Source organism: Salvia splendens, chromosome 18 (assembly GCF_004379255.2).
Source record: "Salvia splendens isolate huo1 chromosome 18, SspV2, whole genome shotgun sequence".
In the NCBI taxonomy this organism is placed as follows: Eukaryota; Viridiplantae; Streptophyta; class Magnoliopsida; order Lamiales; family Lamiaceae; genus Salvia; species Salvia splendens.
Window position 1 is genome coordinate 14,118,441 of NC_056049.1, and position 11,867 is coordinate 14,130,307.

The following is an 11,867-nucleotide window of genomic DNA, read 5'->3' on the forward strand; positions in this document are numbered from 1 at the left end:
CCACCATTTGGCCCACACTCCTACGGAAGGAGACCACATGGAGCCGGTGGCCCTTGCGATCTTGCCGGCAGGTGCACCGGACCCCCCCTCCGACCAAGGTCCCGCCGTGTATGAGACGACCGTTGGGGAAGGTGACGCCATGCTCACTTGCGTTTCCCAAGAGGGTGGGGCTGAACCATGTGCTCCAAAAAGTACCTTGGAGAGTGGGTTAGTCAACTTACCCGAAATGTGCATAGAACCAAAATACCTTTCCGAAAGCGCCTTTGTCCCTTACCAACAAGAGAAACCATTTGAAGACTCGTGCCACCCCCCTCCCAATGCAGCAAATGAAGCCAAAAAGGAATGATATCTTGCAAGTACTCTCTTTGGAGGCGGCGGAAATCCTTGATTCCGCGGCGGCACAACCCCTCCTCGCCGGCCCGCCGCCGGAAACCGCCTTCCGGTCGGTGGAAACCCCGCTCCTCCTTGAATACCAAAAAGAGATCACTCCCCCCAACCCCTTACTTGCTGATGGCCCCACCCTCTCCGACTTCCCTCCACTTGAGCGAGGGAGAACTAGGAAAATCCGGGACAACTTTGAAAACGGCGCGTCGGGTGATGGGGTGAGGCCGGCTTGGCCGAAAGACAAGATGGAATCCAACTCCGTGCGGGGCACGATGGCTCTCGCGGCCCCGACAATGACCCCGACAAGCTCCGAACGGCCCAACGCCACCTTGGGGACCCCTTGGGACAAATTTACCCCAATGCATGTAGTAATGTAGATGGTTTGGCCGTAGGACCTCAAGGGGATGGCTCAAGTGGAAACCACCCCCCCAACGAGATCATTAGGCCGATGAATCACACTCAAGGGCGAGAAAGCGGGGCGGCCGAGAAGGTACCCATCAAGCCGATTTCCATGGCCGACATGGTTCGAGGGTCCCCGAACCCCGAAGGTCCGCAAGCCTTCCTCCCAGAGAACATCCAAAACATTGGGTTTGCCACCACATCTAACGGCATCCCGGCCATCTACTTCTCCGGGGCGGAGATTCAAAAGTTGGCTACAAACCTAGGTCACGCCATCGTCGGTAAGTTCTCCCACTCAATTGCGTCATCACATCAAATTCAAAAGGCCTTGGATAACATTAAATTCAGTCGGGGTTTCACTTGGAAATTTATTAATGCAAAACATGTTTTTGTGCAATTTGAGGATATGGCGGACTATGCACGGCTCCTTAGTTGCCCTAAAGGTACTCCGGTGTGGTTCATCGACCGACATCCGATGAGAGTCTTTAAATGGACACCCGATTTTGATGCGTATTGTGAATCCCCAATCGCGGCGATTTGGTGCAATTTAATTGACCTCCCAATTCATCTCTTTGATCAATCGGCCCTTTTTGCCATCGGAAAGCTCCTAGGGACACCTATTCAAGTGGATCGTGGCCAACAAGTCACGACTTTCGTTTGCCCGCATTTGTGTTGAGATCGACATCACCAAACCACCCCCCGAAGAGATCATCTTAGATATTTGTGGCCGAAAAATGGTTCAACAAGTGAAATAGGACAAGATCCCATCCTATTGCCGGGAATGCAAACACGTGGGCCACAAAAGCGACGTGTGCTATGCGGCAGGTAGAGGGGAACGGCCACCCAAACGTAACTACAACGTAGCCCCTCCGAAACAGCCACAACAAGGGGACCGTCAAGCCGGGAAAGTAAGTGAGGGTGCAAGGCATGATGGGAACTAGGAATGGATACAACAAGGGAAGAACAAGACAAAGGTACACCAACAACGGCTTAACCCGAAGGCAAATGCGCACAATGGCCCGAATTGGTCGGGGCCGGACATCATGGGGGAAATGCAAAATGAAGGGGGCATGGAGCTAGTCATCCACCCCATTGAGGAGGATCATAGCGCTCATCATTGCGCTAAACACACTAGAGATCCGATTGCTATTCCCTCCTCTTCCGGAGGCGGCCGAGGAGGCTCACCGAAGGGAGCGAATAAGGGAAGGTACCATGCGCCCTCGGCATCGGGTACTCGAGAGAATTCGAAAGACTCTTTCCTCCCTTTTAATCTCGATCGGGCTGAGTCACAAACGGTGGAAAACCACATGAGCACCAATCGGTACTACTCCCTCATGGCTCGGGAAAACTTTGTGGAAAATGAGCTTGAGGACATGGGTGTGTGGGAAGCATACAATCCCCCCAACGGAGTCGATGTTGGAAACGCCCCTAGACCCCCAAATTTGTCAGAGGTTGACGGGGATGAGTTCGAGGATTGCGATACCATTGAGGTGGAGCGGAGGCCGAGCAAAAATGCCGAGGATACCACCATGTCAATCACGAACCTCCACTGTTAACTATGTCTTTCAATCTCATGTTTTGGAACGTTAGGGGGATTGCGAATGTGCCCACCCAAAACGTTCTAAAAAGATTAATTAAGTCTCATAATATTAATTTTCTTGCATTAATGGAACCACTAACGGCTCCCGACCCGGAGAAGTTCTCCAAGACCTTGGGGCTCGTCTTCCAAGGATCAAATCTGAATGGAAAGATATGGGTGTTTGCTGAAGAAGGCACAAGATTCTGTGCTGAATGCGACACGGATCAAGTTCTTCATGGCCGGGTCGAGTCCCCTCGCCTTGTGGGACACATTGGCATTTCAGCGGTTTATGCTAAATGCACAAGGGGCGAAAGGATCCATTTGTGGGACAAAATGAGGGAAATTGCATTGGCTACTGAAGGCTCGCCTTGGATCATTGGGGGAGACTTCAACACCATTCTTTCGACGGGCGATAGAGTTGGTAGTGACACTAACCGACAAGCTGAAATGGTGGACTTTGCGGAGGCTATTGAAGATTGCAGAGTTCTTGATCCGGGGTTCGATGGCTCGGAATTTACATGGGCCAAGAATGGCCTTTTCGAGAGGCTCGATAGAGTGTTAGTGAATGAACCTTGGGCACAATGCTTTGAAGTGACTAGAGTAACAAACTTACCTCGGGTTTCATCAGACCATGGCCCCGTGTTGGTCCGGTGCAGAACCCCACGTACCCACACTGAGGGCAGGCCGTTCCGTTTTCAAAATATGTGGGTTAGGCACGATGGTTTTGCTGATTTGGCGAAGGGTGACTGGAGCCAACCAACCGGGGCTGGAGGACTTCTCAATCTTCAGATTAAGCTTGGCCGAGTTAAGAAAACCCTTAAGGAGTGGAATAAGGCTGTCTTCGTGAACATTCACGACAACCTTAGGGAAATGGAGGAAAAAATCGCGATGGCCCAAGCAGAATTTGAGGAGAGGCCTTCCCCGGATAACAGGGCAGAAGTTAACCGTAGCATTGCCATGTATATCCGTCTTCTCAAGATGGAGGAGGACTTCTGGAGACAAAAGGAGACCCTTAGATGGCTTGCGGAGGGCGACAAGAACACCAAATTTTATCAAAGCTGGGTCAAAAAAAAGAGATTAAGGATGCGCATCCACAAGATCAATGTGGGGGGGGAGAGAACTCACGGAGGAATTGGAGATCAGGAACTCTGTCGTGGATTTCTTCCAAAACCTCCTTGCCCCGGGACCCCTCTCACTCCTGGAGCCAGATTTGGGCTTGATTCAGCGCCTCTCACCTTCTCCTGAAGTGGAAAGCCCTACCGAATCCACCAAGCGCAGAGGAAGTGAAAAAAGCCGTATTTGACATCTCCGGAGATAGCGCCCCTGGACCGGATGGTTTCACAGCCACCTTCTATACGGTCGGTATTGATGTTGTGGCTGCTATCCAGCAATTTTTCGAGGGAGCCTACCTACCCCGAAGCATCACGGCCACGAGCATCGTACTCTTTCCGAAGAAGCTTGGCCCAGACTCGTGGAGTGATTATCGCCCCATTAGCTTGTGCAATGTTTCAAACAAGATCATCACCAAAATCCTCACAAGGAGATTATCTCCCCTCCTCCCTCAGGTTATTGCGCCAAATCAGAGTGGGTTTGTGAAAGGCCGGCTGCTTAATGATAACGTCCTCTTGGCGCAAGAGATGTTCCATGAACTTCCGAGGAGCGCGCCGACCCCCAATGTTGCGGTCAAGATTGATATGGCTAAAGTTTACGACAGAGTCCAGTGGCCCCTATTGATCAAGGTCATGGACCGAATGGGCTTCCCCGCCAGAGGGATCTCCATGATTGAGAGGTGTGTGGGCTCATGCTGGTTTTCGGTCTTAATTAATGGAGTTCCATCGGGGTTCTTCAAGTCATCTCGCAGCCTTAGACAAGGATTTTTTTTTTATCAAACACCTTCACGGTGGAGGGTTCGTGGGTCCCTCATCCCTATATATCAACAAAAGGCCATTACTTGATTACAAGAGGACCAATCTTTCTAAAGCTAGAGTGACAAAAACAATTTACACCACACTCTATTACAAAAACACCACAAGAGTAAATAGGGGTCAATCCGGGGATGGACCGACACCCACATACTCTACGGCGTCCGGTACAAAGCAAGATCGGTGACCACTTTCCGTGCCTCGTGCTACTCTCGTTCATCATCTCTCACCCGAAGATTGGGGACTCCCATTTCGTCCATCCGGATGATGGCTCTAATCCTTCTTGGAACATTTTGTGAGGACATTTGTTGGAAATTATCTTGTTCCACTCCCATTTTGGCGAGCATATCAGCCGCTTTGTTGCCCTCCCTATGAATGAAGGTGGCCCGGAATATAGACACGTTTGAAGCCATGCAAAAGGGCCATGACGCGGCGAACTTGTGCCGGGCCCCAAGTCGTGCCATTGAGCAACTTAATAGCTTGTTCCGCATCTGATTCAATCCATATGGGTAGGTTGAACGCCTTCGCTACCTCCAACCCATAGTGTATGGCCATGAGCTCGGCCTCAAGAGCCGATTGAACGATGAGGGGGGTTGCAAATGCTTAAGTAATTTCCCATTGTGGTCCCGAACAAGACCCCCTCCGCCACCCTTGTTTGTTGCCTCAAAGAACGCCCCATCCGTGTTAAGCTTGATCCATGTGCGTTCCGGGGGGTGCCACTTAACCGGCATAACCAACGGTCTCGGCCCCCTTGTCTCGGGGTGATTCGGAGGGCTCATTCCGAGTTTCACTCCCTTCCAATGCTTCGGCTTGATGTGACCATTGGTCATGTTGTTGAGGATGAACATGTGAACCTGCCAAACAACGTTGTACGGTTTGAACTGAATTTGCTCATGTCGACTCCTATTCCTCTCCGCCCAAAGGAACCACAGAATGAGGTATGGAATGACTCGACTATGGTGTCTCCTATCAAGCTGTTGGGTCCTAGCGGACCACACTTGCAACCTGTCTTGGATGGTGTCGTTCACCCTAAGAGATGGGGCCGAGCCTTCGAACCTACCGTCGAACTCCCTCCAGACACATGCTGCTCCCCACCCTCGGATGAAGAGATGTTGAAGGGACTCGGTGTTAGGCCTCCGTGGGCAGCATTGGCATTTCGACGCAAGCTCAATCTTCCTCCATTGGAGCTTGGAGTCAACCGGTATCCTGTTTGACAATAATCGCCAACTGAAGATTACAATAGATTTTGTAAGGCCAGCCCTCCAAATGTCGTCGAGACCTTGGATTCTCGGCCTTTGCGTACGTATAGTCTCCCAGGTCGTAGTGAGCGAGAACTCCCCGAGCCGAGAAAGCTTCCATCGAGGGACGTTCGGTTCTCCCGCGACGATTGGGGTATGAAGGATTTGTGTGATAACCTCTTGTGGCATTCCAGCCTGGTTGTGAAGTTGACGTAACTTAGCCTCATACCAAGTTCCACCCCCAATGTAGTCCGAGACCTTGGCCGATGAGGCACCCCTATCGTCAAGGCAGATCTCGCGAAGGGGAGATTGACCAAGCCAAATGTCATCCCAAAAGTAGGCATCGCCCTGACCGATCACCCATCTAATGTGCGGATTTGCTTGATTTCTCACTTTCATTAGCCGCTTCCATGTCGGGCTACTTCTCCCCGAAGGGGAGGCCGCAAGGGGGGAGTTTTTATGACAATACTTGCCCTTCATGTATCTAGCCCAAAGGGAATTTTGCTCCCGGAACCTCCACCAAAGTTTGATACTGAAGGCCCGGAGGACTTCTTTGGTCTTACGAATGCCGAGACCCCATTCAGGGGTGGGGAGGCAGATCTGATCCCACCCAATCCAATGTGTCTTTTTTCTCTCTGTTGACGATCCCCAGAAAAATCGGGCCATCTGCTGATCCAATTGCTTAAGGGCACCGGATGTTGGTTCAATGGCCTGGAAAATGTGCAGCGGCACCGCTTCAAGTGTGCTTTGGAGTAGTATAAGCCTACCTCCAAAGGAGAGGTGTCGATGAGCCCACCCCGAGATTCGTGCAGCAATCTTTTCCTGAAGGAACATAAACATATCTGTACGTTTGACACCACGATAAATAGGAACTCCAAGGTACAAAAATGGGAAAGTACCTCGTGCGAAGCCTCCTTCATTTTGTATAATGTTGGCGCACCCTTCATGTTGTTCGGCAATGTAGAAGTTGCTTTTTGCCAAGTTAATCTACTGCCCGGAAACCCCGGCATATGACTCCAAGCAAGTCCGCAGCCGCCTAAGAGGTCCCTCCTCTGCTTGTGTGAATATCACAATGTCATCGGCGTAGGCGAGGTGGCTTATTTCCATGCAGTGGCGAGTAGCTCTAAAAGTCATTTCTTTCTTTCCCAAAATGAGCTTGTCTAATTTTCTTGAGAGGTACTCAGCTGCAATTACGAAAAGTGTCGGAGATATTGGATCTCCCTGTCTGAGGCCGCGGGTGGACTTAAAGAACCCGGAGGGGGCGCCATTGACCAGCACCGAGAACCAACACGAGCCCACACATCTCTCAATCAAAGAGACCCACGGGGCCGGGAAACCCATCCGGTGTAGCACTTTCAAAAGGAAGGGCCATTGTACTCGGTCGTAGGCCTTAGCCATATCGATTTTTACCGCGACATTAGGGGCCGGCGCACATCTCGAGAGCTCATGGAACATCTCCTGTGCCAAAAGGACATTATCATTGAGGAGCCGTCCCTTCAAAAATCCACTCTGGTTTGGTGAGATAACCATAGGGATGAGCGAAGTCATTCTCTTCGACATTATCTTTGTGATAATCTTGTTGACGACGTTGCACAGGCTAATGGGGCGGTAGTCGCTCCACGACTCCGACACAAGCTTTTTTGGGATGAGGACAATGCTTGTGGCCGTGACGCTACGTGGGAGGTAGGCACCCCCGAAGAATTGGCCTATAGCCGCCACCACGTCCGGCCCAACCGTCGCCCAACAGGCCTAGTAGAACAAGGCCGTGAAACCATCCGGCCCTGGGGCACTGTCCCCGGAGATGTCAAAAACAGCCTTTTTAACTTCCTCTGCGGATGGAGGGTCGGGGAGAGCAGCCACTTCATCCAAGGGTGGGAGTTGCCAAATCAAGGTCTGGCTCGGACAAAGTGAGGGGCCCCAGGGCCAGGAGGTCTTGAAAGAACTCCACCGCCGAACTTCTTAACTCCATTTCGTCCGAGATCTCCCGGCCGCCCACATTGATCTTGTGGATGCACATGCGGATCCTTTTTTGTTTGACCCAACTTTGGTAGAATTTAGTATCCCCTAGCCATCTTAGGGTAGCCTTTTGTCGCCAGAAGTCCTCCTCCATTTTAAGGAGTCGAATGTACTCGGCAATGCATCTATTGAACTCTGTCCTGTTCTCCGGGGTTGGCCTTTCTTCGAAATCGCTTTGGGCCAGTGCGATTTTCACCTCCATATCCCTGAGGTTGTTATGGATGTTCCCAAAGGTCTCCTTGTTCCACACCTTTAGGATTCTCTTTAGTCGAGCAAGTTTGATTTGGAAATTGAGGAGGCCTTCGGACTCCGTCGGTTGGCTCCAATCTCCCCAAACAAGGTCCTCAAATCTCTCGTGCCTAACCCACATGTTTTGGAACCTGAATGGCCAACCTCCGCTGTTGTTGCTTGTCACTTTGCATCTTACCAACACAGGCCCGTGGTCCGAGGCAATCCGGGGCAGGTTCGTCACCCGAGTAGTTTCCAAGGTTTTGTGCCCATCGTTCGTTCACAAGGATTCTATCCAATCTTTCAAAAAGGCCATTCTTGGCCCACGTGAACTCCGACCCATCAAATCCCGGGTCTGGTTTCCTGCAGTCCTCAATGGCCTCCGCAAAGTCCACCATTTCAGCTTGGCAGTTTGTGTCACTCCCTACTCTGTCTCGCGGATGGAGAATGGTATTGAAGTCCCCTCCAATCATCCAGAGTGTACCCTCCAAAAGTATAGAGCACTCCCTCAATTCATCCCATAAATGAAGTCGTTCGGTCCTCGTGCATTTTGCGTAAATCGCCGAGACACACAAGTGGCTAGCAAGGCGAGGAGATCCAAAGCGGCCGGATAGGGCCTGATCCGTATCTCTCTCGGCCACGAAGCTGGCCCCTTCCTCAACAAACACCCAGATCTTCCCATTTCTATTCGAGCCTTGGAAAGCCAACCCCAAAGCCTTTGAGAACTTCTCCGGGTTAGGGCTTGTGAGCGGCTCCATTATTGCAAGAAAGTGAATATTATGAGTCTTAATTAATCTTTTAAGAACATTTTGGGTAGGCGCGTTAGCAACTCCCCTAACGTTCCAAAACATAAAATTGACAGACATGATTAATGGGGAAGTATCTTACCTGGTGACCGTGAGAGGTCCCCCTGAAATTCCACCATTCGTAGTCGTTCCTCTCCTAGGCATTCCTCCTCATGCATGAGCATGGGATCTTCCCCATCGGCAAAAGGGATGGTTCGGGGAATCCCCTCTTTATCTCCATCCCCCTCCAGCACATCATAATCTTCTAAGAAATCTTCATTCTCCATGAGAGAATAGTATTGGTTGGAGCTTAGGACATTTCGGGCTGCTTGGGACCCTCGGCCCCTTGCCGCTCCCCGTGCGCCCCCTCTCCAACAAGTGAACGCTCCTCGTCGTGAGGGCGTGTACCCGTTCGTGGCTCCATGGAATTCACCACCACGATGGGTAGAGCTAGCAAGCACTCCGACGGTTTTATCAAAGGTTTCTCGGCCATAGGAACTCTCACCACCTTCATGGACGCTTGCAACCGGAGCCAGGTCAAAGTTACCATGCACTTCGCCCATGATGTCCGGCCCTGACCACTCCCTCGGCTCGGAGCCATTAGCCGAGGATCTGGCCTTTGGCTGCCTCTTCGACCCTTTGTTTTTCTTTTGATGTTTCCACTCGTTAGTGCTAGCCATTTCCTTTGGTTGTTCCGTTTTGTCCCTTCCCCCTTGATTCTCATGGTGTGGCTGTCTCGGTGTTACATTATTGTAGTTCCTCTTCGGGGGACGCTCAACATTGCCCGCCGCGTAACACACCTCACTTTTGTGTCTTACATGCCTACATTCCATGCAATATGCCGGGATCTTGTCCCATTTCACTTTTAGCACCGTCTCACGTCCACAAATATCTAGAATGAACTCCTCGGGAGGTGGCTTCGTGATGTCAATCTCAATGAAAATGCGAGCAAACGAAAGTCTCGACTTGTTGGCCGTAGCACGATCCACTTGTATCGGGGTTCCAAGCAATTTACCGATTGCAAAGACGGCGGCGTGATCAAAAAGGTGGATTGGGAGGCCAATGATGTTGCACCAAACTGCCGCGATCGGGGACTCACAATACGCATCAAAATCCGGGGACCACTTGAAAACCCTCATGGGATGCCGATCAATAAACCACACGGCGTCCCTTTCGGTCCACTAAGCAATCAGGCATAATCCGCCATATCCTCGAATTGAACAAATATATGCTTAGCATTAATATATTTCCATGTAAAACCTCTATTGAATTTGATATTATCTAATGCCTTTTGTATTTGGTATGAAGTGGGTATAGAGTGGGAGAACTTACCCGCAATGGCGTGCCCAATGCTCGAGGCTAGCTTTTGGATTTCCGCTCCGGAGAAGTAGATTGCCGGAATGCCATTGGAAGTAGTCGCAAAGCCAATATTGGGGATGTTATCCGGCTCAAACACTTTCGGCCCTTCGACGTTCGGTGACATCCGAACCATATCCGCCATGCTCTTGGGTGCGCTTGTGTTCCGCGCACCATCTTCATTTCCTTCGGGTCGGGAGTTTCTCAATGAGGCCTTGTGCCATGTCGCCCAAGCGTTGCCTAGTGGTTCGGCTCCAACCAAGGCTTGCGGTCCACGGTGCTCGCACATATCGGCCATCGGCGTGTCATCCTTGGCCGGCCTCCCGTCCGCAACCGAGGCCATGTTCTCGGTCGTCTCGGTAGCCTTGTCGGGGGCAGAGGGCCCTGACGTAGCTCGATGTGGTGTGGCGTCCGGCTGTGGGGGTTGGCTCGGGAGTGACCGATGGGCCATTTGCTACCGAGGGTGGTTCGGGGGTTGGTCCGGAGGTCCATGGTAGGGCGAGGTTCGGTCCGGCATTTTCGGCTAGGTCCGCCGGCCATTTGTCTCCGAGAAGGGGCTGCGCCACCATGGAGTCTAACATCTCCGGCGTGTCAAGGGTGACAAGATGCAAGAGAAGGTTGGTAGGATTTGGTTGCACATGGCCTCCCAAGTCTAGTGCATCATGTGAGTCACCATTGTGGTAAGAGACCAAACCACTTAGGGTTTAGACAGGACTCCCTCTCTTAACTCTCTCGCCGTCGATGCTGGAACGTCTGCCGTAGTTCCTCGAAATCGATTGTTTCTCTTCCAATTATTCTCTCTTCTATTTGCATTATCGCTAATTTCGTCGAGTAAAATACAAAAATGGCGACGGAGGAGGCGGTCCCAGCGGCTCTAAATTACATACCGGAGGTCGTGCTGAAGAAGAGGATGACTAATGAACAATGGGCAGTTAGAAGAAAACTCCAGCAGGAAGAGAGGGCTAAGCGTCAGAAAACCGGCAATTTTATCATCAAGAAGCCCGAGCAATTCATCCGAGAATATCGCGATAAGGAATTGGACCTAGTTCAAATGAAGAGTAGGGGGAAGCGAATCAGATCAGCATCAGTAACACCGGAATCCAATCTTTTGTTTGTCATTCGCATACGAGGAAAAACTGACATGCATCCAAAAACTCGGAAGATTCCGTATGCTTTGAAATTAAGGAAAATACGGACTGGAGTATTTGTGAAGGCTAGTGCAGGAATAATGGAAATGTTGGAAAAGGTGGAGCCGTATGTAACTTATGGATATCCCAATGTGAAGAGTGTAAAGGACTTGATCTACAAGAAAGGTGTAGTAAGAGTCGGCAAGGAGAGGATTCCTTTAACCGATAACAACATTGTGGAACAGGAATTGGGTAAGCATAGCATCATATGCATAGAAGACATAGTGAATGAGATTGTTGTTGTTGGTCCCCATTTCAAGTCAGTCACCAGTTTCCTCTGCCCCTTTGTGCTGAACAATCCGGAAAAGGTACTGCAAGGAAAGAAGAAAAGGTTCGAAGATGGAGGAGATTCTGGAAATAGGAAGGATAAGATAAATGAGTTGATCAGCAAGATTAATTAGCATGAGTATTGGTTGTCGGTCTTGAACTTGGAAGCTATTTAATTTTAAAATTTTGTTTTTGATCGGGATTAAATCTCATACATTGCCTCTGTTTTAGCAGCTAATGTTTTTGTGTTTAAGTCATATATTCTAAATTGAGAATTTGATACCCCATGAGAAAAAAAAAAAAAAAAAAAAAAGAGAGACCAAACCACTTTCCAAAAAAAAAGAGAATATATGACCGTTTCCGGTGAAGTCCCCTCCCTCCACAATCCCCAGCCAAGACTTGCTAGGTCACGTGAAGCACAAGCTGCCCCATGTGCTGTCCTTGCCCCAATGGAAAGTGGAAAAGCAAACCTACCTAATCTGGAGGCTGGGACAAAAGTTGACTTT

General features: G+C 50.4%; 1 protein-coding gene across 1 annotated transcript; it reads left to right on the forward strand.

Moving 5' to 3' along the window:
- The first annotated feature begins 10,625 nt into the window (after window positions 1-10,625).
- LOC121777298 (60S ribosomal protein L7-1-like) lies at window positions 10,626-11,568 on the forward strand. The gene has a single exon (XM_042174498.1). It carries the CDS (start codon window positions 10,752-10,754, stop codon window positions 11,493-11,495), a length of 744 nt encoding a protein of 247 aa, XP_042030432.1. The 5' UTR covers window positions 10,626-10,751; the 3' UTR covers window positions 11,496-11,568.
- Window positions 11,569-11,867: the final 299 nt, after the last annotated feature.

What these genes read in the sequence shown, in the direction of transcription:
- LOC121777298 (XM_042174498.1), top strand. Translation starts at nt 10,752, where the DNA reads ATGGCGACGGAGGAGGCGGTCCCAGCGGCTCTAAATTACATACCGGAG.